General features: G+C 38.0%; 1 protein-coding gene across 3 annotated transcripts; it reads left to right on the top strand.

Annotated features, from left to right (window-relative positions):
- The first annotated feature begins 4,688 nt into the window (after positions 1 to 4,688).
- Positions 4,689 to 16,308, top strand: LOC121427955 (nucleoside diphosphate-linked moiety X motif 8-like). 3 transcript variants are annotated; one of them, XM_041624532.1, is made up of 5 exons: positions 4,689 to 4,819; positions 9,117 to 9,725; positions 11,768 to 11,936; positions 14,845 to 14,919; positions 15,185 to 16,308. In XM_041624532.1, the coding sequence occupies exons 2-5, from the start codon at positions 9,211 to 9,213 to the stop codon at positions 15,428 to 15,430; spliced, it is 1,005 nt and encodes a 334-aa protein (XP_041480466.1). In that variant the 5' UTR covers positions 4,689 to 4,819; positions 9,117 to 9,210; the 3' UTR covers positions 15,431 to 16,308. The 3 variants fall into 3 exon arrangements, with proteins under 3 accessions (XP_041480466.1, XP_041480465.1, XP_041480467.1); XM_041624531.1 differs by having other exon boundaries at positions 4,691 to 4,799; XM_041624533.1 differs by having other exon boundaries at positions 4,693 to 4,799; positions 11,768 to 11,900.
- Positions 16,309 to 26,949: the final 10,641 nt, after the last annotated feature.

Raw genomic sequence — 26,949 nt, 5'->3', positions numbered from 1 at the left:
TGTGCATTGCGGGGTGCATTGACTCTGAAACGGGAGGTTTTAGTACAATAGGATCATGTATCTCGTTAAACAGACAATGCGAGCACCAGGAAAAATGAAGACATAGGGGGAGGGCAAATTTGTTCGGAGGAAAATTTTGACAAGCCAAAAGAAAAAGGGTTTCATCAACAAATTAAGGATACTTCGTACCCGAAAAATTTGAAAAGCAAAAATAAAAGCCCCTAAAAGGGTTTTCAACAACAAATTAAGGATATTTCGTACCCAAGCAAATTTCACAGGCAAAAAAAGACGGGTTTCAACCACCATGCACTTTGCTTCTCAAAAGAGGGCAGGCAGGTGCGTAGCCAGGGGGCGGTGGGGACGGTCGCCCCCCCCCCCCAACGCTCCCGACCAAAAATATAATAAAAAAAAGAAGGAGGAAGGAGCCAAAAAAGCAAAATGAGTACAAGGAAGAAAGGTATAACTTTGTTTTTCATTTTCGGTCAAAATAATAAAAACCTAAACGAGACGTTCTTCTCCCTTCATACAAAATTTTGCTTCCGCGCTCCGCGCGGGAAAATGTCAAAATTGCCATTCCCTTTTTGTTTCCCACAAACGAGTTTTTTCTACCCCGTTTTTCTTTCCCGGCTGTGGGAATCGTATATTCTTGTCAAAAAAAAATCAGTATAAAGTATGTATATATATATATATATATACATAGGTGTAACGAGTATGAAAGTTTTTTTTTTTAATTGCATTGACACAAACTTTGGCTCTTCTGTTCGGAGCGGGTAAACATTAGGCCTACCGTCACTCCCCGAGTCCCCAATGCTATTTCTTCCACTTTTCAGCAAGTAATTTTTGGCAAAGTATCTGCTCAAAGGGGAGGCATTAAATTCGTGCGTTCTATATGCAAACGTAAGTATGATATCAAAATTTATTCTATATCACTGCACATCCATCTAGCTGTCTTGCTTTGCCCAATTGATTTGAAATTTTGAACATCACTGAAGTTTCTTAAACAAAAGGGAATTACACAATTTTTTTTTCTTCCAAAATAAATCACAGATGTTTCCGTTCTTCGCGAGCGTTGGAAAGGAAAAGTCTTTCTTTAGCTTGCATCATCCCTTCACATTTTGAGCTCGTTTTTCTTCTTAAAATTGACTTATATATACTCTAAGAAATATCAAAATTAAAACAGGTTTAAGTTTCGGAGAAATTTCCAAAATTCCGAGCTTGAACGCCTTTCACAGGAAGGAATAGGGCCTATTTCTTTCCTGTAGCCAGGGGCGTAGATAGCGGGGGGGATGGGGGGGATGCATCCCCCCCAGAATTTTAGGTGGGGGGGATGGTGTGTACAATCATCCCCCCAGGTTTCTGTGGGGGAAGAAGCAAAACTATACAGTAATAAAGCAATGAATGCTAGTTAAAATCAATCAATAATAATTGCAGTAATAATCATAACGTACAGCAATGACAAACATGATCAAAATTGGACTTTTATTCAGAGTCAATCATCATATATGCATTAACAACTTGCAAGTTTTAAGTAATAACGACTGTCTTGCGTCGTCATATACATTTAAGGATCGTTATTCAGAGTTTCACCAAGTACATTTCCTTATAATAATTATGTATTTGCAAAGGAGATAAGTTCAAAATATTTCATTACAGATTTAAGAAAGTGTCGCTTTATTACTCCCTTTCAGAGCAATTGCTTTCCTAACACATTGACACTGTTCAAACGAATTAATAAGAAATTACCTATACACATACACTGACCCTTTTCCCTGCTGGCCATGTCCTCAACCCCTACTTTGCAAAGGAAAGGTGAAAATTTTCAGTCTCTAAGGAGCGAATTAGTAAATGAATGATTTTGGAATGAAAGTGCAAATTTTGGATGGCCTCAGTGATATCCGAGGTTTTTTCACTCAATATTTTTGGCGCAATGTATTTTGGAATTACTTATACCAGTGATTTCTGTACGTGCGCAGTCTTCTAGGTTTGAAGGTTATAAACTGTTACATTTCCTTACCTATGTTTTTATCATAATCATCATAACAAGGTACATAATAAGAAATGAATCGAAATTATAACAAGTTACTATCTATACAGTTTACTTCCGACAACCCGGTGAGGTTTATTTCATTTCCATACTTAATTCAATCAAGCCTTTGTAATCATGGTAATTTTAAACAGAGTGTGCTTATCATTCTAGTGTCCGCATATCTGCACGTGGATAAGAAATATAACGTTGAGCTTTTTTTATTTTACCCCTATTACTATAATTGTAATTGATATTTTTTTTAGTTATTTGGCTGTTTATTTGTTTATTCTTTTAGTTGTTGATTCATTCGTTTGATCATTAACAATATCGCTACTTTTAAAAGAGTATACTAGTAAAATAAGGAATACTAGTTATTCTAGATCATGTTTAGCAGGACTGTCATGACCAAGATGATAACTAGACATCCGACAAATGACATTTCTCTTATGATCATCTTTACTCCTTGTCATTGATCAAACAAAAGATTACTGCCATGAAAAATATGCAAGGAAGTTTCTTTATTACTGGATGCCCTGTTTATTGCTGAAAGCAAAGTGATTAAAAGACACACGAGATAATCCATGAGGCAGATCGTGTTATTTTGTTATCTTTAACTCGTCTGCTTTGGCCCATGATATTTTGTTTTTATCGAGTACGTTATCTCCTTCATTCTTTATATTTATATATTAATTATATATATATATATATATATATATATATATATATATATATATATATATATATATATATATATATATATATATATATATATATATATATTTATATAAAGCTTGATGAAGACGGGTATTGACCTTGCTACGGCCCTCTCCATACTACTGATCTCAAATATATATATATATATAGATATGCATATATATATATATATATATATATATATTGCAGCTAGGGATCATCCCCCCCAGGTCTAAGGACCTGTCTACGCCACTGCCTGTAGCCTATATAGTATATAATTAATGTGGATAAAATTTTAACGATCATATCTTATATGACCAAGGTAAGCATAATTGTATAATTTCTGTTTTTTTTCTACTCATTTATATTTTTACAAAACATTTCTGGCTTCCGCGCTTCACGCGGAAAGAGGAATTATTTCAAATTTTTCAGTCTTTTCCCATGTTTGGGCGCTCATAATTTCTTTCGAAAAAAAATGTTGTTTTAATCACAGCAAATCAATATTCGTGGGATTAGGATATATACTAGAGACGTAAGAGACGCCTTCTTTTGATTTGAATTTGATGAGACAAAAACTTAGGTAGGGTGCTTTGAGCGCTCTGTAACTGTTGAGTTGGCACCGTTGGCACGCTTGGCGTGCATTTACCGCCCTCTCCAAATTAAAATCCAGTACGCGGTTGAAGGGGGGGGGGACATGTGCCCCCTGGATCCGTGCCCAGTGGCGTAGCTACGGGGGGCCTTGGGGGCAATTGCCCCCGCCCCTGAGATTTGGTGTGCCCCCCCCCAGGTGCCCCCCAGAAAAAAAAATTGGCAGAGCAAAAAAAAAGTGAGAAAGAAGAAAAGAAAAAAAGGAAAAGAAGAAGGAAGACAGAAGACAAAAAGATCGAAGAGGAAAATAAGTGGAGGAAGACGAGTGAATGAAATAATGTGAGGGGAAGACATGCAAAAAAATCTTTCATGTTACAAGAAATTTTTGCTTGCGCTTCGCGCCAGAATTGCCTGTTTGATGGGATTCCTTCTTGTTCAATAGGCTGATATGGAGCAAGTTTTGAAGTCAATATACAAAACATATTTTAGCCGGGACATCGAACTTTCATTATTTTTTTTTTTCATTTATGAATTTAAGTGCTCTGTAAAATGTCCGTTTTGTGGTCTACACACCAGCATTTTAAGCTCACGCTGCGTGGTTACATTGCTTGATTTGCCAAGTACATATATTGTGTACGTGTATTCCGTAATGTTCCATTCAGAATTCCCAGATTCTGGGTCTAAATCTAAAACGTGCGCGATAGCCGAGCTGCGTGCTCTTTATTCAAAATTTACTTAAAGTACCGTTTCGTGGGTAACATGCATGCACCGGCTGCATGCAAGCAGTCCTCAACAGGTCCCTTTCGATGCTTGGCGTTAATTCGCAGTAACCATCTACTTACGAATCTTGTTCAGGATCACACATAACATTGACCAGAATATTCCAATTTCAGGACAAAATACATGAAAGTAAAAAAAATTATAAAAATCGCTCGCGCTTCGCGCTCGCACTTTTTATAAGGCTTATGAAATTATGTAATGATTATGTCGTTTTATAAGAATAAAACTAAGAATGACTGATCGGGGAAAATAAAGGTGAATATAATTTTGGGCCCCGTCTCCTACTGGCGAAAGTCGGAACACACACCAGAAAAAATGGCCCGTGCCCCCCCCCCCAGGAAAAAAATCCTTTATAGCTACGCCGCCACTGTCCGTGCCTGGCCCTAAGCAAATATGTTTCATAAAGTTATATAAAAATGTTTCTTATGTCATTATATAATATTACAAAGAACAATAATTTAGGTTTTTGCGGGCTTTATTTACACATTTGGCCCCTTAACAAGCTGTCGCCTTCGGTACACGCACTGATGGGTACACGTCCCGGGTGCATGCACGCGCTACGCATTTCACTATTGATTCAATTCGCAATTAGGATAAAAAACTAACTTGAACTAGCTAGCAGTTCGTGTGACGTGAAACTCTGTGGTCTACCTCGTCAAGTAAATAAATTCCTCTAACTTAAGGATACTGGCCGTCAAGAGCATTGTAGGAGGTAATGTGCTTGCTGAGTAGGTACCGTATATAGCTTTACCTGTATTTGATCGTCTTAAGTCTTAAAGTTACTTATAAGGTATAGTGTCATCTTCCCTTAAATTTTTCTTAGACTTAGTTATATTGCAGTCCCATTCGTTATATTTCGTGTAACTCTCAGTAACCTGCCTGTCTTTCAAGTTTCAGTTCCCCTGGACATAGAATTGACATTTACCAATACAAGACTCATTGACTTAACTTTTGCAGTGATACATGCTGATCTCCGAACAGGAGAGGAACTGAAAAGAGAGAGAGGGGGGAGGGGGTCTCTTAACTAAGTCTAAGAACGTTAGTTTGGGCCGATTGCACAAAAAAGGGTTGTTCCAAAGGAAAGGATTTTCGAGTTGCCCATCTTTTCAAATTTAAGTTTTATGATATAAGCTGTAGGCCTATGTGGAATATTTGTGCAATGTATGATAAACATATAAAATTTGTTTGCTAGCATTTAAATCAATTTGTACACAATTTCATGATCACATTTTATTATAATAATAAAAGGTTTTGTTTGCTTTAAGTTTAACGGATGATTCAAAAATGTTCGCAGGTAGTTTATTTGTATTGAAAATGCGTTTCACAAGCTACAGCATAATAGATGGGCGACATGAAAGACGCTTCTTGCAATCGGCCCCAGGATTCCAACTCGCAAATGTCCACTATTGGATGGCTATTTCGTTGACAAATGTTTGTTTTGAATACTAAGTAATAGCCACTCATTCAATGAACACGGTTCTCAGTTATATCTCCATTTGTTAACGTGCTCAGTCATGGGAAGATGAAGACAACAACAACAAGACGAAGTGTAGAATGTGACTGTTATTGTTAACTATATAATATATGCAAGCGTATTATTTTTGTGCTTGTGTAAGAATTTAGCTTTAATACCAATGTGGGTTGTAACTTAGAGTAGAAGCTGGTTTCTTCTTGGATTTCAGCAAATCCAGATTTTTTCTAAGAAAGGCCTAAAAGTAAATTAATTTTCATCTTTTCACAATCACTTTGTTTTTACCTTGACCTTGTGAGCTTTTGCCTACTCGTTTCTGCAGGCTTCTTTTTATCTACTTTCAATCCGAACAGTGCCAAATCATCAGAAAAGGTGTAAAAATAGACAGCTGGCAGCCGTCTGTTTCAAGGAGTTTTTTTTTCTTCTCCTCGTACACAGATGGCTTCCGATTGTGCAGCCACCATGCAAAATCCCCCAGCGGTGCTCATCAATTTTTGTTTTTATTTCATATAAATATATAAAAAGAACTGGACCGAAATATATGTAAAGAGTATTACTCTATTTTTGGCCTGAAATGCATCAAAATACGAAAAAGAAACTTAATAGGAAGAAACATTGACTTCATCTGTCGCGCAACTCCCACTTCCCTGGTTTATCCAAACTTAATACATAAACATATAGATGGCCATTGAGCCCCTGTACAGATCAACTTAGAACTTTGGTCTCTTTAATTGGTGAGTGGAGCCAACAGAGTTATCCCAATATTTTATCTCTCCAAAATTTATAGGCCTATTATATAGGAATGAAGCTAACATTATACAGTGCGTATCAAAAAAAAGTTTACACTTTGAAAAAATCCTGTAAAATTATACATTTGTAATATTCTGAGGATTGTTCCACATTTTAACATTGGTACAGGTCCATTAAAGCAAATGACGATATAACTGTCGAAAAATATTTCCGCTTGAGTGAGCACCACTTACTTTTGAAAAGTTAGTGAAAAATTATTTGCGCAGAAATTTGAAATAGTTATGCGAATAAAAGTAGACCTTAATCATGAAGAACACATGGAATTTAGCTGGTAAAATTGATTTGAAGATATCTTCAACATTGTTTGACTTGTTTCCTTGCCCAAAACACTTCGAAGAGTGCATTTCGTTCCACCCCACTCCCCCACTAACCGAGGCCATCGTGACGATATTCGCTTTACACTGAGCTCTGATTTACATGGAATGGCTTAAGCTTGATTTTAATTTTGTTAATCATTACTAAGCTTGGGAAAAGTGTGGAGAAACAAGTATTAAATGATAAATGAAATGTAAACCAACTTTCAATGATAAAAACTTAGTGAAAAAATGCTGGAGTTGTCTGATATAAACTTTTGTTAAAATTCAGTTATGTCCTCAGATCCTGCTGGCACAAATAGGGTAAAGGTTGTGCTTATTAAGTGTTGAAATTTCAATTTGGGTGGCAAAATTGTCACAAAATGCTTGAATGTATCCGTTTTATTCCAATTGACTAAAAGTGCAAGGGAAATGTATGATAAATCTTTCGTAGTGTAAGTTTGATTTCGTCCTTTCCCCTTGACACAGCATGAAAACGAGCATTTCTGCGCAAACAGATTTCTGCGAGCTTAACAGAAATGGACAGTGCTCACTCAAGTGTAACATTCTGACAAAACTTTTACTTTCATTGGATAGATGAGACCCAAACCCAAGATTATATGTGAAAAAATTACCCACATGTTGTATATTTTTGAATTCCAAGTGCTTTTTCAAAGTGTAAACTTTTTTTTGATACGCACTGTATATTTGTTTTTTTTAATATTCACATCTTGTTTCCAATTTTGAAACCATATATGTCACTCTTTGACCAATTCAAAAATCCCAAATTACTTCTCTATTAAGTGTTACTCTTACAAGTTGTATTCAAACCTTATAAAACTCCATGTTTGAAACTGTGGTCTAGAATTAGGCTTCTGGTTCTTGAATCAAATAATATATAGCCTACATGTAGACAAAAGACATCAATTTGCATTTTCAATCCTGCATTAAAGGTCAAGTCCACCTCGGAAAAATGTTGATTTAAATCAATAGATAAAATTCAGACAAGCACAATGCTGAAAATTTCATCAAAATTGGATGTAAAATAAGAAAGTTATGACATTTCAAAGTTTCGCTTATTTTAACAAAGTCAAAATGTCACTCACTATTTCTTTCATTTTTTATTGTTTAAATTATACAATATTTCAATTTTTACGAATTTGACGATTAGGACCTCCTTGCCTGAAGCACAACATGTTAAAATAATGGAATTCCACGTGTTCAGGGAGGAATGAAAATTTCACATGACAATGATGAGAAAATCACAATATTTCATATTTCAAACAATAAAAAACAAAAGAAATAGTGAGTGAATGACATCATCGACTCTTTATTTGGATGTAGCTGGCTTGTTCATATAACTGTTTTTGTGAAATGAAGCAAAATTTTGAAATGTCATAACTTATTTTACATCAGATTTTGATGAAATTTTCAGTGTTATGTTTGTTGAATTTTCTCTTTTTATTCAAATCAAGTTTTTGTTGGGGTGGACTTGTCCTTTAAAGATAATTGCCAGTTGTGAACAATTTCAAAATAAGTTTGTACGGAATCCAAATTACCATCTAAGTATGAATTTAAAAATGTGTGCCAAATGCATCTAGAAGATAGTGTGTAATTGTGGAGAATTAGCATTGTATTGTATTTTGGCAATTTTTCGGGTCTTTTGCCATGCACGAATAATAAACTGCCCCGTTATGAGACAGGGAGCTAATTCTGATTAACACAAAAATTCTAATTTCTGTAAAGAATTACATGTAGTCAATGAAAAATTGATATATTTGCATGTAGGTGACTAGTATTTGTATTGTAACAGTGGATTCCAAGAATTATTGTCCAATATCACACTGATGAACCTATATCAAAAAAGTGTTAGACAGGTTTTTAAAGAAAAAAAAATTGACTTGCTAGCTAGACATCTCATCCTGCCTTTGTTTTAAAAAGGTTTACATGTACTTTATGTGTGAAATATATTTCTAAATTGATGCACAAAGTGCAGAATTCACAATACTACTGTGTATGTGTATTTTGCAAGGGAAAACATGTAAGGGGGCTTGGTGATTGCACCACTTTAATTGCTAAAAAGAGCACTGAAATAAAAAAAAAGAAAGAGCCTTGGAAATCCAATTTTATTTCCAAGTTCAAAGCTTATTCATTGTTGCAGAAGAAGGCAGTTACAGACTCAGCAATCTTTGAGCGTACATATAGCTTACACTCAATTTTACGCTCGAGCAAGAACAAAGGAAATGGTCCAGGGAATCTATTGTTGTCCTATTCTGGCTTGGTCACTCTATTGTTCTGGACCTGAGTGTAAATTCGAGTGTAGCTACACTCAAAGATTGCTGACTGCCACTGTAGCTGTAAAAAGTAGCCCCCGCAAATAGTTTTTCATCTTTATTTTTCCCTTGTGTAATTGATTACTTTCTTTACACATTTTCTTTGTGTCTGTCTTTTTCAGGAGAGTCCTACCTGCAATAAACCTAGGTACTTGAAGAAGTATTGTACTCATAAGTGTTTACCACAAATTGACACTACTGCTGTTTCTATCAGCCATGAATTCAAGTTCCTTCACCAAGTTGATGCACAGAGCATCAGTTCGGTGGATATGTGGAAAGCAACTGAATGGCAGAATATGTGCTTTACATAGACAGTCCAGCATCTTCCCATCTAGTCACCCACCTGTTAGCTTTGCAGCAAACAGAAATACTCTCACAGACTGCCATACAAGCCATCCTCCAGTGCTTTCACCTTCTAGAAGAATATGTACCCCTGCCCACTGGGATGCCCTAGAGAAGTCCAGAGCGACGGATGGGCAGCCTGCCCGTCTTGGCTCCACCAGTGGCATGTCTGGGGCGAGGATACCGTCCCTTGGAGACGTCTTTTCAGAGGAGAATAAGGAAAGAGTGATGAGTAGTTTATCGTCTAAGAGGACACTGAGGAGGTTTTATACCAAGGACGTGAAGCAGAGAGGGGCGGTGGTGGTGCCCTTGTGCAGTGTCAACAGAGAACCCTGCATCCTGTTCACGTTACGGACAAGGACTCTTAAAGACCACTCAGGAGAAGTCAGGTACAGTATACAGAGATTGAAGCTTGGAGGTCAAGCCCATCAAAAGATATCCTGTAGTCAGGTAGCATATGTCGTTGCATAACTGTTGCCAAGTCTGATTTTTCACTTTCATGTCTACAGCCACATCACCAAAATAATGTCTAATGTATAAATACCTAATTCAGAGAGTACATTTTCAAAGAAAAATGTCACCCTATTTTTGGTTCATGGTCACATAAATCTAATTATTTGTAGCTTCATGCTTGCCAACAAAGATACGTGGGCTGAGAATTAGATAAGACTAAACAAACACAAAAGTAGACAGTAATATTCAATTTCAGTTCAGTTCAATTCAAAGTTTATTTCAATCAATCAATAATAACAATACAAATATATACAATTTTTTTAGATATCTTTGATTGGGAGCCCCGGCAGTTTAAAACAAAATTGGAGGTGGGGCACCACCATGAAACAAATACTTGAAAAACATACAGAAAGAGCAGACAACAAATAACAACACTGAAATACACTGCAAAGACACAGTTCAGCAATTCAAGCACCCCTGCCCAGGCCCGCCACTCCAACAGCCACTGCCTAAACCCCTAGAAATACATTATTAAAAAAAGTTTAAACAACTGCTTAAGCGTTCCAAACATTGGCTGTTGAGCTAGGGCCAAAACAGTGGCACCCAAGACCCCAGACAGCATCCCTACAGTGCATGTAGAGAAAATGAATTAACAAAAAATGTACGACTGTCAAGTCTCCCTGATTGATAGGAAGACTACCTGAAAATTGACTGATTTTTTTTTAAAGTGAAATTTGCAGATTTTCATCATTTCCCTGATTCATAAAGTGATTTCTTTCATTGGATTCTGTGTAATTGAGAAAGATCTCCCCGTTTCCTTAAATTCTCCCTGAAATGTGAATATGCCCTGCGGGAAACAACACAGTGTCACATAGTATGATCACAGTGTGTTCACAGTAAACAAATATATCAGGCTTTGAGAAAGTATAGTGGAATTATTTATCCAAGGTTGGTCTGGTAAGTACTATTTTTCCTGAGGGGCGAAGCCCCTAGGGAAATATAGTAGTTTTGCCAGTCCAACCGAGGATTAATAATTCCCACTATGCTTTCGAATGAAACCCCTGATATATTTGTTTTATATCCTACTTTTAATAATTTGTAGCCAAAATCTATGTGCTGAGCGGTTACTTGAGTTGAATTACCTACTTTTCTCCAAGCCATCGCGCTCAGCGGAACGCAGATTTCTGCCTGCGCCGACGCATCGTGGGACTTGCCCGGGAGAGAGAGCGCGCTGGCCGGTATGCCCGAGAGTTTAGCTAGATATCCAGTTTTGTGAAATAATGACGTCAGACCTCGGTATATCCAAAAATATATCGAGGTCTGACGTCACGCAACATCATAGTTGAAATATATTCGGTCACATGATGCTACTTGAACCAATCACTGTAAAGGATTTAATCTATGTAGGATATAATGTGGAATATGTTATTTACACTGCAGATATTTTCAAACTGTGGACACCTCGACAGTGTGTTCACATGGTGGACTGCTTAAACTTCAACAGTGTGAAAATATTTTCACCATGGACACCTTGACAGTGTGGCTGTTCACAGTGTGTTCACATGGTCGGCTTTGTACATTGTACATGTAAATATGTGATTCACATACTTAATAAAGGCCCTGGTTAAAATACTCAAATCCAACAGTATGAAGGAGATCTCACATTTTGTTCCACACTGTGAACACACCCTGGGACAATGTTCATTCCAGTAGGGGCTGTTCAAATTTCAAAGTGTGTTCACATGGTCGACTATGTGAATATGTGATTCACACTGTTGAAGTTTAAGCAGTTTTTTCAGTGTGAATCACACTGTGAATTCAACAGTGTATAGGGGATTTAACATTTTGTTCCACACTGTGAACCCACTGTGGCACACACTGTAGGACACTGTGTTCATTCCAGTAGGGGCAGCTCAGATATTGTATTTTGATCCTAGATTTTCACATCAAACCTTGTTTGAATGTTCTGTTTCTTTAGTTTTCCTGGAGGAAAGATGGACCCTACGGACGGGGACGTGTGCCACACGGCTCTTCGGGAGCTCCAGGAGGAACTGGGAGTCGACCCATCAATGGTGGAGGTTTGGGGCAACCTATCGCCAGTAGGAAGAGAGGTAGATTACATACTGTGTTGTCTGTTGTATTTCAAGGTGATGTTCAGTGGGTTTTTTCTAAAATGTCAGTGCTTCCTGTACTCGCTTCGCATGCATGGATGAACTCTCTGACCTGTATTCTGAACTCTGGCTTAACTTAAACTTCGGTCTAAGGTTGTGGTTTAACTATGGATGACCAATTGTGACATAAATCAGTAACAGTACAGGTTCAATTTATCAGCACATTTGACACTCAAATTGTTCATAAATGTCTGGAACAATATCTATAATAGTTTTATTCACCGATAAAGTATGACGAAAGAGCACGGTATAAAAAGAAAAGAAAAGTACAATGAAAACAAAATTTGACCATGTTGGCTTCCCATATTTGTACCACAGTTTTTAGGGATCATGACCTACGTTAAACTGGAATTCAGAATACAGGCCCAAGAGTTTTGCATGGAACCAAACACATGTCACAATGAATGATTATATAATTCTGCATATAACATTTATACTCATTTGCCAATCTGCACCCAGGTGTAGATGGTGCCAGTTCAAAGAAATTTGGGGAATGCAGGGACATCATGTACATGCATTTGATGGATAAGTAGCCACTAGCCAGTATACACAAATAGCAAATAGGCATGAGGTGAAAGAGAGATGTTCTATTTCACGAGGCGTAGTGTCTCTTTCACCGAATGCAAAATGTTGTGCCATTGGATGAATAAGAATATTCACTTTTTGTGTTGTACAATACCTCAGAAGGCAGCGAAAAATACGAACTGTAATCAATTTTTCCAATGTTTATCTCTAGGACAATGAGGAAGATGATTCGGAGCCAAAAGCAAAATACTCCCTCAAATGCGCATCAGGGCCCTGCCTTACTAAGAGTTACGTTGATTAGATCAATTCATCAGTGTCATCATTTTCTACCGGAAATTTGCAAAATGTCCTTTGTAAACAAAAGTAAACAACCAAATCGTCAAGAAAACATTGAAGTTATGAATATACAACATGTCTAGACATTTTTTTGATCACACATGCATTTCATTTTTTGTCTTTGCTGGCTTTCCATAGTTGCGATTGATCAGATCAATCATAACTCCTTGTAAGGCGGCCCTGATCTGCAGCAGCAATGCACATTTAGCCAGTATTAAGCCCTTCACATACTGCGCTTGTATTTATTTGCTAATGTAAGCGCAATGAATTACATTGTATTATGACATCAAGGACATGCGACAGCATGATTTGGACCGTACATGTGCAACAGTACAAGTGTTTGACATTCAGCGTCCCAGCTGCTTGTGTAATTTAACCCAAGTAGCTGTTTAGTAGAATAATCATCATCATTCAAAAGACCAGGGGAAAAAAGATAAAGATAAACCAAATTTGTTCTCCCTTTAATATTCTACAGACCATTTTGAAAAAAATGTATATGGCAACAGGATGGTATTCATAGTTTTCATTCAGGCTTCATACATGGATCTATCGATACTGATTCAAATCTGTACATGATATGAATCATTATCAACATAATCATTATACCATTTATGTATCCGTTTCAGTCACTTGCTTTCACTCCCATGTACATAACTTTTTGTGAGGATATCTACATGTATTCCTTGTACCAAACAAGTTACCATATCTAGTAGTACATGTAAACCCAATTGTTTTCTTCATAGAAGAAGAACTAAAGCCATTGTCTACCATATATTGTTTGACTTGTTATTGACCTTCATTGCCTACATGTAGGTCATTCTGAGGTCATCATGAGTCCAGAGAAAGTTAGGGGTATTGTTCTATTGTTTCAGCATTGTCAAAACACAAGGCAGGAAGTAATATTTTTAGCTTAGTGTCCAAATATTTCTGTTCCTTTGCTGAAAGACTTTGTGGTATTTTTCATTTTAATGAGTTTGCCTGTCCCCTCTATGCACTTGTAATATATAGATGATGAATACAAAAGAAGGTGATTTGCAGTTGATGTCTAGTACATGTATATATTCAAAACTTTAAAGAGGACAGCTTTCTTTTTAATGAACAAAGCCTTCATGCCAATGATTTGTGCTGATTGGACCATACACAAATATGTTTGAACCAGATATGCAAATTGGAATTTCCCTTCACTCAGAAATGAATACAGTGCAGGTTATTCCTCTTTTCTGCAAATATCATAATGGGAAACTAAAAGGGATGTTTTTTTCCTTTTTTTTTTGGGGGGGGGGTAATTTTAATATTAGACAAATTTTGGGAACCAAGTGCCTCTGATAATTTTACTGATAGTAAATCTGCTAAATAATGCTGTTTATTATCATTTATCAGCAGCAGCATCATTATCATTTGCATCATCATTATTATTATCCCTATCATCATAATGATCATCATCACCACCATCATCTTCACCAAATTCAGCATCAGCATCATTACTATCATTATTATTTTCCTTCTCCTCCTCATCATCATCTTCATCATCATTGTTATCTTCCTCATCAACATCAGCGAACCCATGCTAACAAGCTTTGCTTTCCAGTGGGTTTCCTTTTTTCATTTCTATATATGATATTTATTGTGTTATGCTTTACATTGTAAGTTTTGTTAAATTTTGGAATAAAAAAGAATAAATGCAATCAATCAATCATTATCCCCATCATTGTAATCATCATCATCATTGCCATCACCACTATCATGAGTACTATTCCCATCTTCACCCTCCTCCTCCTCCCCCTTCCTCCTCCTCCTCCTCACCACCACAACCACCACCACCATGATTACTTCCCCATCATTATCATCACCATATCAACCATCATGATTATTATCTCCATCAACATCATCGATAGCGTCGCCATCAATACCTTTTCTAATTGCAGCCTGTACATGTACATGTATCAATGTTGTGAATCTTTTGATCTTGGCTTTACAGTTTTCCCAAATAACCTATACTTATACGATCCCTGTATTCATACAGAGAATCACGGTGGTACCAGTCATCGGATACCTAGGGGAGATTGATGTCAAGAGTCTCAAGTACAATCCTGATGAGGTAAGTACTCCCTACTGGGTTTTTTTTTTCCACATTGGTGAGTGGAAGCACCGTGGTGTAGTGGTTCTGACTATCGCCTTGTAATCAGCAAGTCGTGTGTTCGAATCCCACCATGGCCTGGGGTCCTTTTGCAAGGTGTCAATCCACACTTTGCCACTCTCAACCAGGTGCTAATTGGGTACCAGTAGGAAGCAATTTCGGTTTGCAGCTCCGATCAAGTAATACCTCTATTAAAACTATTTCTTTATCCCTGAATTTCTTTCAGGTCTCATCCGTGTTTGTAATGACGCTGTCCCATCTGTGCAGCCCGGCCAGCCAAGCCTACACAGTCTACGAGCCTCACCAGTATTCAGGGCAGCCGATGGCAGCTCTCCCGGTCTTCCTGGGTGGGGAACATCGGGTTTGGGGACTGACCGCTTACATCCTGGACCTTGCTCTTCAGGCGATAGTCCCTGACCATTACCGGTCACTCATCAGTCAAGTTAAGAAAGAACAGGCCACATCATCATGACGGTAGGGTATTGCTTATAGGAACCTAACCATTGTCAGCTGCTATTTAATGTTTTACTGAGTGTATGGGGACCATCAGGGCTGGGGACCGACCTCCTAGACGTTAGGACATTGCCAATAGCAATACAACCATTGCCATTTATAGGAAGTTAATCTTTTACGTACGTTCCTAAAGAAAATTGTCTCACTACCCACTGGAGTGGAACCAGAAATATTCTTGATGAAAAGCTCAAATCATTAGATTTAGGAATCAAACCTTTGTCAGTCTGTATAGCCATTCAACCCATTACATGTCAAAGTACAGGAGCATAGTCCAAGGGTTGCCAACTAGTACTGATTCTCAGTAATTAGGTCTGAACAATGAGAAGAATACCAATGGTTTCATGCAAAATATTGATTTCTAAAATTTAAGTTTAATGTCTTTTCCTATTGTACTTCTTAGAAAATACTGATTTCCTCGCCAAAATACTGATTTTGCAGCTTTATAAATAGTGAAGTGTTCTTGTTCAGGATGGCAGCTTTGTCATCCATGAGGATTTGACCTGCTACCTGGAGGAATGCCTTCAATCCCATTTCAGTTCAATTTATTTTACGTCATTTCAAAAATACAAACAAAATCATATCAAAATTAAAGTTAGCTCACACCCTTAGATAAAACGTACACTGCATCCATTGCATCAGACCATTACATGGGGGGGGGGGATAGACCAGATTTGACAATGGATATATGGAAGCTCTGTTCCCAAACCAAACATTGAGGGCCGTCACCCAATACATAGCCAAGTGCAAAAATGCTGAGACAAGGTGATCAGCACTTTTAATTTATGCAGTATTAGCTGGCGTGGATCTAGCGGGATTAGACGCATTATCATTCAGGGGCCATATAGTTTTTCCCCCATAGTCGGCCTTTCTAAAAGTACTGTGTCTAATCCAACTGCATCCTTGTCAAAAATGATACATGAACTGCATAAACAAATTTCCTGCAAGAATCCAGCGAGCGGCTTTGTCAGTATAAACCATCACATTTCATCATGGACAAAGTAAATGGGGAGGGTGGGGAAAGCCACTGTGAAAAGACACAGATCGCCTTTTATAGCACTGACCTCTACCAAGTGGACGGGGGGTCATAGCGCAGAGAATGATGCCGCGCATCGCATGCAGCCGCCATATATTGGGACCATCAACCAACACTGGCCGTTGCAGCATGATGATAGGCACCAACATTGTAGTGTCGAGTAGGCCTATGTTCTACAGAGTTTTTTCTATCATATCAGTTTAATATGTTCCCCCATATTTTATGAGGAATGAAATTTTGAGTTTATTTCTGATTATTAAAATTACGCTTAAATCAGAGCTTTATGACAGTGATTAATTTATGGGCATTATTTGTCATTTTAGTAATGTCCCCCCCAAGTAACACATTAAGTTTCTCTTCTTGCTGAATAGAGATTCCCCACTACAAAGTGTGGAGATGTTTCACAAGGAAATGTTATTGTGACCAATTTAGTCAGTTATAGCGTTGTTTTGAATGATTGGTTTCACATGCACTGTTCTGGCAAAATTATCACCCAAAAGCCACTCTATGACTGCCACGACATACTCGATTGTGAAACACCCCATCAAGAACTTTTACTGGTATAACTTTCCTTAAATTCCTGCCACAATTGTTTTCTCCCCTGTCCCTTACGTAATCATTATGTAGCCTACACACATTAAAAGGGGTGCTAAACTGAATTAAATGCCTACAATATCATATGTTCAAACATGTTTTTCATCAAATCAAAAGGTATATACAAATTTATCACCACAATCAAATTTCCTATTATGCTGTCCCTATAAACAATATTCCCTTATTAAAGTTTAAACACTGGTGCCGCACACTCAAGCCCCATCCCCCCAAAAAAAAAAAAAAAACACCAGAAGAAAAAACATGCACACCCACACACCTGCAAAGAGACACATGTACTTTAATTTAATTTGATAACCCAATTATCCTGTCTGAACATAGTCAACTGTATCTTCTCTGCTCTTACATTTCCTTGTAAAGAAATTGAGGAAGGACAAATTCTTGTTCACATCTGAAGTCAAACATGGTCAAAAATCAAGTGAACAACCATGCAGACTTTGGCTTGCTATTAACAAATCTGGCGATGTTGTTGCCAGCCACTGTGATTGCATGGCGGGGTATGTAATTCAATTTTATGCACATTTTTTCCCCTTTCAGACATAGACACAAGGTCTAATAATATTGAAGAGCAATGCCAGTAGTTGCAGTAAACACTGATTTCATGAGAAAGTCTGTAAAACTAGGCTTAATTGTCATCAAGGATCTAGATCTGGTACAGTTACATAAACTGAACTTTGTGAAATCTTGAAATCTACGCGGAAAAACGTTCACACTGAAGATCACCAACACAAATAAGCGCACATGGGGCAGTGTATTATTATTGCTGGAATAAAGACCCGACGGAAGTGACCGAATACGCGCTTATTTCTCAGCAATTACACAATTTCTCCCAGAATCCTTTGGCACATATGTTTTATTCATACAAACAGACACTTGGGTGGTCATTATATTAGATTCTGTAAAAAGTCATTTTGGAATTTATCTTTAATATTAGATCTCTATAAATTGGAATGTAGGCCATAATTCCATTATCATATCAGTGATCATAAGTTTAGAAAATCCTATTAATGAATATAATGAGAGGAAAGCATAGAATAGATTCTAGATCTATGCTGATAAAATTAAAACCAGTAGCAGTAGATCTACCCATTGGTAGGGCCAAACATGCATGGGACTATAGCAAACTTTCGCCATTGCATGATTGCAGCAGTCAAAAACAGACAACATTGCCCTAAGCAAGATTATTTTTTCTCAAATTTGCTAGATTATCTGATTCAGGGACTCTTCCACTATCAAAGTGCCACAAATTTGGGGATTCGGAGTTGATGTTGAAATTTCAAAAAAATTATTTTCCTCTCATGTATGAATGATCTAGCAGTCGCAAACGCCTGCCGATGCACACAAAGCCAAAGATGCCAATTCTGCCGTAACATTTTTAATAAGCATTACTCAATACAACTTATCTTGAGATATTGCTTGTACATTGCTGTGTATCACTATACTGTGCGTATAAAAAAAACGGGACAGGTTTGAAAAGTGTATAAAACTTTTGTTTCAAATTATTATCTCTATATTTTGATGTCAATAGGTTCTCTGAGGTCTTATCCTTCAAATGCCATTGAAATAATTTAGTTTCGTTCATGCTTGAGTGAACACAATGTGTTTGTCTGGGGTTAAAAAGGAGGCTTGCACCAGAATGGCATAAAATGATGAATATGATGATCGGACTTGCTAATCAGCAGACTTCCTCACAATCTTTTCATTATCTTTGCCATAATTTTTGAATTATGCGGTCAAAGTTCATTTCCAAATTTACTTATTTGCTTGAATATTTCTGTTGTTCCTTTTTAATATGTTCTCTTTTAGCTTTGAACATTCCTTCTTTAGGCAAGAACATTTTTTTAACCGAAGTATGGGAGAGCATGTTTTTACAAATCCTTTCATTGCATGCTACAAAGGTCATGGTGCCTTTGTACAGTGGCATGCTGATGGGTTGGGGCTCGGGATGCCCCCCCCCCCAAAAAAAAAAAAGAAAAAAAAATGGAAAGGAAATAAAAGAAAACATAGAAAATGGAATATGATATCATTTTCTGATTATTATGTCAAAATCACAAAATTGGATATAAATAAAAAAAAAAGTGGAAATGTTCGCTTGCTCACTTCACAACTTTTTAATACATTTTTGATACCCGATCTGCCATATCTTGCTCCTACAAAATTGACTCTAGAAACAGTCATTCATGAAATACCACATCTGTATGCTATATCTTCAAACGGTAGGTTGAGTCTCAACTTAACAAGAAAAATGAAAAGTTCGTCTTTCAGTGATAGCTTTGTGACACTTTCTTAATGAAAGGGCTAATGAAGGTGAACACGGTAGAGAAAAGCAAATATTTTTGTAGTCTGTATAAAAGTTAGTTTTACCATCGTCATTTTCAATGAAGGCAGAGCCAAATGTAACCGAGCTCAATTCATTCCTAAGACGACTTACTTCTCCACGCAAAGCTTTAACTTCATCGTTCAGTATTTGCACCTCTCTGCTGGTATTTTCATTTACTTCATTTTAGTTCCCAGCAATTTGCTCTGGTGGTGTGACGGCATTATCACATTGATGAAGTCCCTCGCAGGATTTGATGTTCAACTCCAGAAGTCCATGCGCAGCGGAGAGCCTACGGTCTGCTTCTGAGTTGTTGTCAATGTCGGCACGGCTTTTTGCTCGCAAATGTCTTTTGAGATGTTTCTCCAAACCCTGCTTTGTGTTGCTGAAACTGAAGAGCTATGGCTTGTAATCTGGATGGGAAGGGTCATCACTAGGTTTACTTGTACTACAATCATGAGATTTTAAAATTAGGATGAAAATCTAAAAGTCTAAGTCTTGACAATTCTTAATTGGGTAACCTCTAAAGTTTCCGACAATGTGAAACTCAAGGGGAAACCAATAAACTGTTGTTTGCCCATTGTTCAAACCGGTGCAAACCATGCATTCTTGGTTTCCTAATGAGCATCACGTTGTCAGCATATGTAGGGGCTTAATACATGTACCATAATCCTTGAATTTCTATGGTTTTGCAAGCATATTGGCCTAGCTTTGTGCAAGTTACATGTAGATACTAAGTTTTGGCAAGAAATATATTTCTGTTTGCTTTATCTGTCAAACTGTAGAGGGGGGGGCTTAAACACCCCCCCCCCCCCCCCGATGATGGTGTTAATTGATGGAACTCAAAACTAAATATAGAAGGGGTTTTCATTGTAATTGTACAGGCAAACCACGCTACACAAACTCCGGACAAAGGAAACATGTCCATGAAACTCTACCTGTTCATTATATGAAAACCTTGTTATAAACAGGAACAGCAATTTAAAAAAATAACCGAAGTGTGATTGCCAAAATTACCTTTTCATATCATAACAAGGTAATTTTGTAAGAATTTATAATAAATAGTGTTCTTTATAACGGGGTATGCACTGTAGCACAGTACTACAGCACAAATTTATGGTACTGGGGGAAAAAAACCCAAAAAATGTGTTAGGCCTAGATCTAGATCTAAGAGTTACGTATAGGGTCTCAAGTCCAAGTAAAATAAGTTTGGAAAGACAACTTGGTACTAGCGCGAAAAGTGTGGACTATGAAAAATACATATTTTAGTGTTTTGATTACGGAGAGATGCAAGAAAGTTTACCTCTCAAAAAGTGTACACCGCAGACACAATCACCGGGCTTAGGGTCGTAACCTTGCCGGTTGATGGCCGATAACCACGCTGCTCGCTTCCCTGGGAATTTGCTGGCGCTCGGTATTCTATAAAATCCAACTTTTTTGTCATTAACACAGACTCCCCATCTATTTGTTCAGCCATGGGCGACACAACTCTTCACTATCTTTGAAATCCTTAATAAAACAGATGAATCTAGCACAAATATCTCGCCGTCTCCGAGAAGCTAAATATAGCTACTCCTGATGTGTTACGTATTAAATTTGTGTAGCGCGCACATGCGCTGTAAATATGCCCAGTGTTGTTTTTGCCCCGCAGCAAATGAGTCATCGGTTAGTGACGTCATTGGAACCTCATCTATACACACGTATATATGTACAAAAACAAAAGTTTTACAAGTTATTCAGTAGTAAATTCCATTTGCTCATATTCATATACAAATTTTCCTTTCATTTTAATACCTCTCTCATTATATCTTTTTTTCAAGAACATATATGAACATAATTTTCAAATCATAAAACTTAATCTTTTTCATTGTAACTAATGTTATCTTGTGACATTTGTAAATAGAATATAATGCATAATTCAACATTGAATTAATTTCTTTTTCTTTTTTTCTTAAACCGTAAACAATATGCTAAGGCTTCAAATGAAACTTTTGAATTAGACATTTTCTTATGAGTGCTTTGACATATTTCCAAAACTTATCAACCTCTGTACACAACCAAAACAAATGTAATAAATCACTCAACTTGTTGCATTCACTACAAATATCTGAGTTTCTTGAATTCCATTTTTTTAAGTTACAGAGTGTAGGAAATAAATTATACATCAAATTGAAATTAAAATTGTTATAAGATAAGCAAATGTTTGTGTGTTTGAGCTCCAACTATGTTGTATATGTATATCAAAGACAATTAAGAAAAGAACAAACAAAAGATGCATGCATTGAAGCAATGCTTGTTGGAATGTTTGAGGAAGGAAGAACTACCGTAAGTTTAGGCAAATCCTCCGGATGCCGATGACTTGGTTGAGGAACTTTAAATTGCCCCCACGAAACTTCAAAACCGTAATCTGCTGGCTATTAACATGAATGTAATCTAGGTTATTAAATTCCTGAATTAAATGTATCAGAGCTTCTTGAATGCATTCAGAAGTTTCTGGACATTGCGCAATAGCACAGAGGTGATTCCCATGGTCTGATGAGCTGTGTTTATCTCGTATAATTGTATTACTAATATTGATCATATGTTTTTTTGCACCTGCTCTAGTTCCATCTCCACTTAATTTAATTTCAAATCTGAGGGGTCATTAAGAGTTTCAATCCAGTGTGTTGAATACACGCAATACTACTCTCGTAAGACACACTCGGACAAAATCTTTGCTGTCTGACACAAACATGAGCTTGAAGGTCCAAGCACCCTGCTATTTCCCGGCAACAAATACATTCAATTGCTGTGGGCATTACAACACAGTTGCCACAGCCACACCACTCGTTGTTGGCAATCCTTGCCTCTGCCTGGGCCTGGGCGATAGCCTCTGGATCAGGGTCTTCGACCGCGGCAGCAGGGTCTCCATTTCCTACGACTGGTGGCACTTCATTTATGTCCCATTCTGGCTGGAACGCAAATCCAGGCGGTAGAGCCATTGTCCACTGCACTATAGGTATAAAATAAGAAAATTTCCAAAACTTCGATTCGAGGGAATATACTGTAAATGATAAACAAACGGTCGAAAATCGATGTCGCAAGTTGATTGATATAAAAACAGCAATTGCAGAAAGCAGGATATGCAGGGTGTGTGTACTAGTATTGGCTAGATCAAATTCAGTCACAGTGCCTATGTGGGTCGAGTTCGCCTGATCAAACTCAGCAAAAAAAATTGACTGATAAATTCAGGAATATGGTCTAAAAAGTTATGTAGATACCTTATAATACAATTTGATGTACATGTATCCCAATTGCTGTAACCGTCATTCAGCACTACTAAAATACATATAATCTAATATATCTTCGTAAAGTACTGAGAATTGGTCTACGAATAAATTTTGCTGTATTGTGGAATGTGACTCTTCAGATTTGTCATTACAGGTGCAATGTGCAGGAATGTCCTCTTCTTCGATGCCTATACTCTTTCAAAACATGAGCACAAAATTCCCATAGCTTGGATGCAACTTTGCTGCGGGGAAAATTGTAACAAGCACCAAAGCCATGAAAATTAATATGAACATTACAATCCTTCACAATCTGTGCTGTAACGTCTTCAGGAAATCCACATGCAATGTCTGCTCCACTGTACACATGCCCTTCATGTTCTTGCAGGAGACTCCTCCTATACTCATCAAGGGCACCCTCTAGCTTGGTGACTTGAGCAGGGGATGCAATAAGGAGAGGAAGTTCTTGAGCAAGCTCCTTCATTTCCACAGCTTCTTGATGTGATACCTCCAGAAATGATGGTCGAGCACTGCATCAGGATCCATCGCAAGTACATGACGATGCACAGATGTTACATTAGTTGTGATCTTGTAATGCACTTTGTTTCCCTTCCCCCAAACTCTCATTATCGTGGCTCAACGACATTCTCTGCCTCCTAGAAAGTCTTTCATGTTGCTGCTCAGACTTCTTCCTGTGATGTCTACAGGATACTGCAGGGTGATAGCCACACTCTTGTTTTCCGTCTCGTCCAATACTCCCACTCATCTGCATATAGTCATCTAAGTCAGATGTGCACCCATAGATAACTGTTCTGTAAACCTGCTTTAGGTCCACTCCCATGACATACGCCATTGTTGCCACTTGGATTCTCACTTCTCCCGCTGGATCCCCGAAAAACTGTCAATTATTTGCTCTTGCACGTCTGTCTTTGTATTGGTATGGTATATCTGTACGAATTGAAGATGATGACTCTAGGGAAGTTAAGTCCCTGAACATGATAGAAGTCGCTTATAACTCTCCTAGATTGGCAATAAATAATTGTGCGTTCGGTGTTGATGCCATTCTCTTGCACCTCCTTTGCCATCCACTCAAAAATCTTGTCAAAGTCCTTCGCTTTTGACTGGAGACAGACATGCTTGATGTTGCTCCTCTCTGGAGACATACTGTATCAACAAACTAAAATTTGCATTAGTATCAGTATCAACGTAAATAGAATGTATACTTTAGTGAAGGACCTACATGTTCTATATTCAATTACACCTTTTGCTTGATTCGGTAAATGTCTCTTCCGCATTTCCACCCCGTCTTTGATCTTGAACTCCTCCCTCTGCTGCATTTCATTATGGATATCCTTAGTTTCCTGTTCTTTCTCAAGGATATCTTTGACGTTCATTTCCTCTTCTTCAGGAGTCAATTCAGGTGCAATTCCACTTGCCTTCATTTCCTCTCTGTTCTTGTTAATTTGGGTCTTGATTAAATTGAATCTGTCCCTAACTGATCGTTTGCTTACAGTCAGTCCATGTTTTACAAGATTTTCAGCAACCTGCTCCCATACCTTTCCTCTCTCTTTAGTTCTTTCCCGATGTTGAAAACGAAAGGTCTTAGATGTTGGGGTCATTGGCTCTGCTCAGCTGATCCGACACTGAAGACTTCAGAGGCATGACAACAATCACCATTGTAATGATGCACAGTTGTCAACCCAGTCATGATCTTGTAATGCACATTTTTTTTCCTTCCCAACTACCCTCTTTATCATGGCTCGACAACATTCTCTGCCTCCTAGAAAGTCTTTCATGTTGCTGCTCAGACTTCTCTCTGTGATGTCTACAGGATACTGCAGGGTGATAGCTAATTTAGTGATAGCCACACACTTGTTTTCCGTCTCGTCCAATACACCCACTCATCTGCATATAGTCATCGAAGTCAGATGTGCACCCATAGATAACTGTTCTGTAAACCTGCTTTAGGTCCACTCCCGTGACATACACCATTGTTGCCACTTGGATTCCCACTTTTCCCGCTGGATCACCAAAAAACTGTCAATTATTTGCTCTTGCACGTCTGTCTTTGTATTGGTATGGTATATCTGTACGAATTGAAGATGATGACTCTAGGAAAGTTAAGTCCCTGAACATGATAGAAGTCGCTTATAACTCTCCTAGATTGGCAATAAATAATTGTGCGTTCGGTGTTGATGCCATTCTCTTGCACCTCCTTTGCCATCCACTGAAAATCTTGTCAAACTCCTTCGCTTTTGACTGGAGACAGAATGCTTGATGTTGCTCCTCTCTGGAGACATACTGTATCAACAAACTAAAATTTGCATTAGTATCAGTATCAACGTAAATAGAATGTATACTTTAGTGAAGGACCTACATGTTCTATATTCAATTACACCTTTTGCTTGATTCGGTAAATGTCTCTTCCGCATTTCCACCCCGTCTTTGATCTTGAACTCCTCCCTCTGCTGCGTTTCATTATGGATATCCTTAGTTTCCTGTTCTTTCTCAAGGATATCTTCGACGTTCGTTTCCTCTTCTTCAGGAGTCAATTCAGGCGCAATTCCACTTGCCTTCATTTCCTCTCTGTTCTTGTTAATTTGGGTCTTGATTAAATTGAATCTGTCCCTAACTGATCGTTTGCTTACAGTCAGTCCATGTTTTACAAGATTTTCAGCAACCTGCTCCCATACCTTTCCTCTCTCTTTAGTTCTTTCCCGATGTTGAAAACGAAAGGTCTTAGATGTTGGGGTCATTGGCTCTGCTCAGCTGATCCGACACTGAAGACTTCAGAGGCATGACAACAATCACCATTGTAATGATGCACAGGTGTCAACCCAGTCATGATCTTGTAATGCACATTTTTTTTCCTTCCCAACTACCCTCTTTATCGTGGCTCGACAACATTCTCTGCCTCCTAGAAAGTCTTTCATGTTGCTGCTCAGACTTCTCTCTGTGATGTCTACAGGATACTGCAGGGTGATAGCTAATTTAGTGATAGCCACACTCTTGTTTTCCGTCTCGTCCAATACACCCACTCATCTGCATATAGTCATCGAAGTCAGATGTGCACCCATAGATAACTGTTCTGTAAACCTGCTTTAGGTCCACTCCCGTGACATACACCATTGTTGCCACTTGGATTCCCACTTTTCCCGCTGGATCACCAAAAAACTGTCAATTATTTGCTCTTGCATGTCTGTCTTTGTATTGGTATGGTATATCTGTACGAATTGAAGATGATGACTCCAGGAAAGTTAAGTCCCTGAACATGATAGAAGTCGCTTATAACTCTCCTAGATTGGCAATAAATAATTGTGCGTTTGGTGTTGATGCCATTCTCTTGCACCTCCTTTGCCATCCACTGAAAATCTTGTCAAACTCCTTCGCTTTTGACTGGAGACAGAATGCTTGATGTTGCTCCTCTCTGGAGACATACTGTATCAACAAACTAAAATTTGCATTAGTATCAGTATCAACGTAAATAGAATGTATACTTTAGTGAAGGACCTACATGTTCTATATTCAATTACACCTTTTGCTTGATTCGGTAAATGTCTCTTCCGCATTTCCACCCCGTCTTTGATCTTGAACTCCTCCCTCTGCTGCGTTTCATTATGGATATCCTTAGTTTCCTGTTCTTTCTCAAGGATATCTTCGACGTTCGTTTCCTCTTCTTCCGGAGTCAATTCAGGGGCAATTCCACTTGCCTTCATTTCCTCTCTGTTCTTGTTAATTTGGGTCTTGATTAAATTGAATCTGTCCCTAACTGATCGTTTGCTTACAGTCAGTCCATGTTTTACAAGATTTTCAGCAACCTGCTCCCATACCTTTCCTCTCTCTTTAGTTCTTTCCCGATGTTGAAAACGAAAGGTCTTAGATGTTGGGGTCATTGGCTCTGCCCAGCTGATCCGACACTGAAGACTTCAGAGGCATGACAACAATCACCATTGTAATGATGCACAGTTGTCAACCCAGTCATGATCTTGTAATGCACATTTTTTTTCCTTCCCAACTACCCTCTTTATCGTGGCTCGACAATATTCTCTGCCTCCTAGAAAGTCTTTCATGTTGCTGCTCAGACTTCTCTCTGTGATGTCTACAGGATACTGCAGGGTGATAGCTAATTTAGTGATAGCCACACTCTTGTTTTCCGTCTCGTCCAATACTCCCACTCATCTGCATATAGTCATCTAAGTCAGATGTGCACCCATAGATAACTGTTCTGTAAACCTGCTTTAGGTCCACTC

The sequence above is a fragment of the Lytechinus variegatus genome, chromosome 14 (assembly GCF_018143015.1).
Source record: "Lytechinus variegatus isolate NC3 chromosome 14, Lvar_3.0, whole genome shotgun sequence".
Classification (NCBI taxonomy): Eukaryota; Metazoa; Echinodermata; class Echinoidea; order Temnopleuroida; family Toxopneustidae; genus Lytechinus; species Lytechinus variegatus.
The sequence above is the reverse complement of the archived record's forward strand: the minus strand, read 5'-3'. Positions and strand labels throughout refer to the sequence as shown.

Coding starts and splice junctions, on each gene's coding strand:
- LOC121427955 (XM_041624532.1), top strand. CDS start 9,211: ATGAATTCAAGTTCCTTCACCAAGTTGATGCACAGAGCATCAGTTCGG. Junction 9,726..11,767: donor GACCACTCAGGAGAAGTCAG/GTACAGTATACA, acceptor CTGTTTCTTTAG/TTTTCCTGGAGGAAAGATGG. Junction 14,920..15,184: donor TCAAGTACAATCCTGATGAG/GTAAGTACTCCC, acceptor AATTTCTTTCAG/GTCTCATCCGTGTTTGTAAT.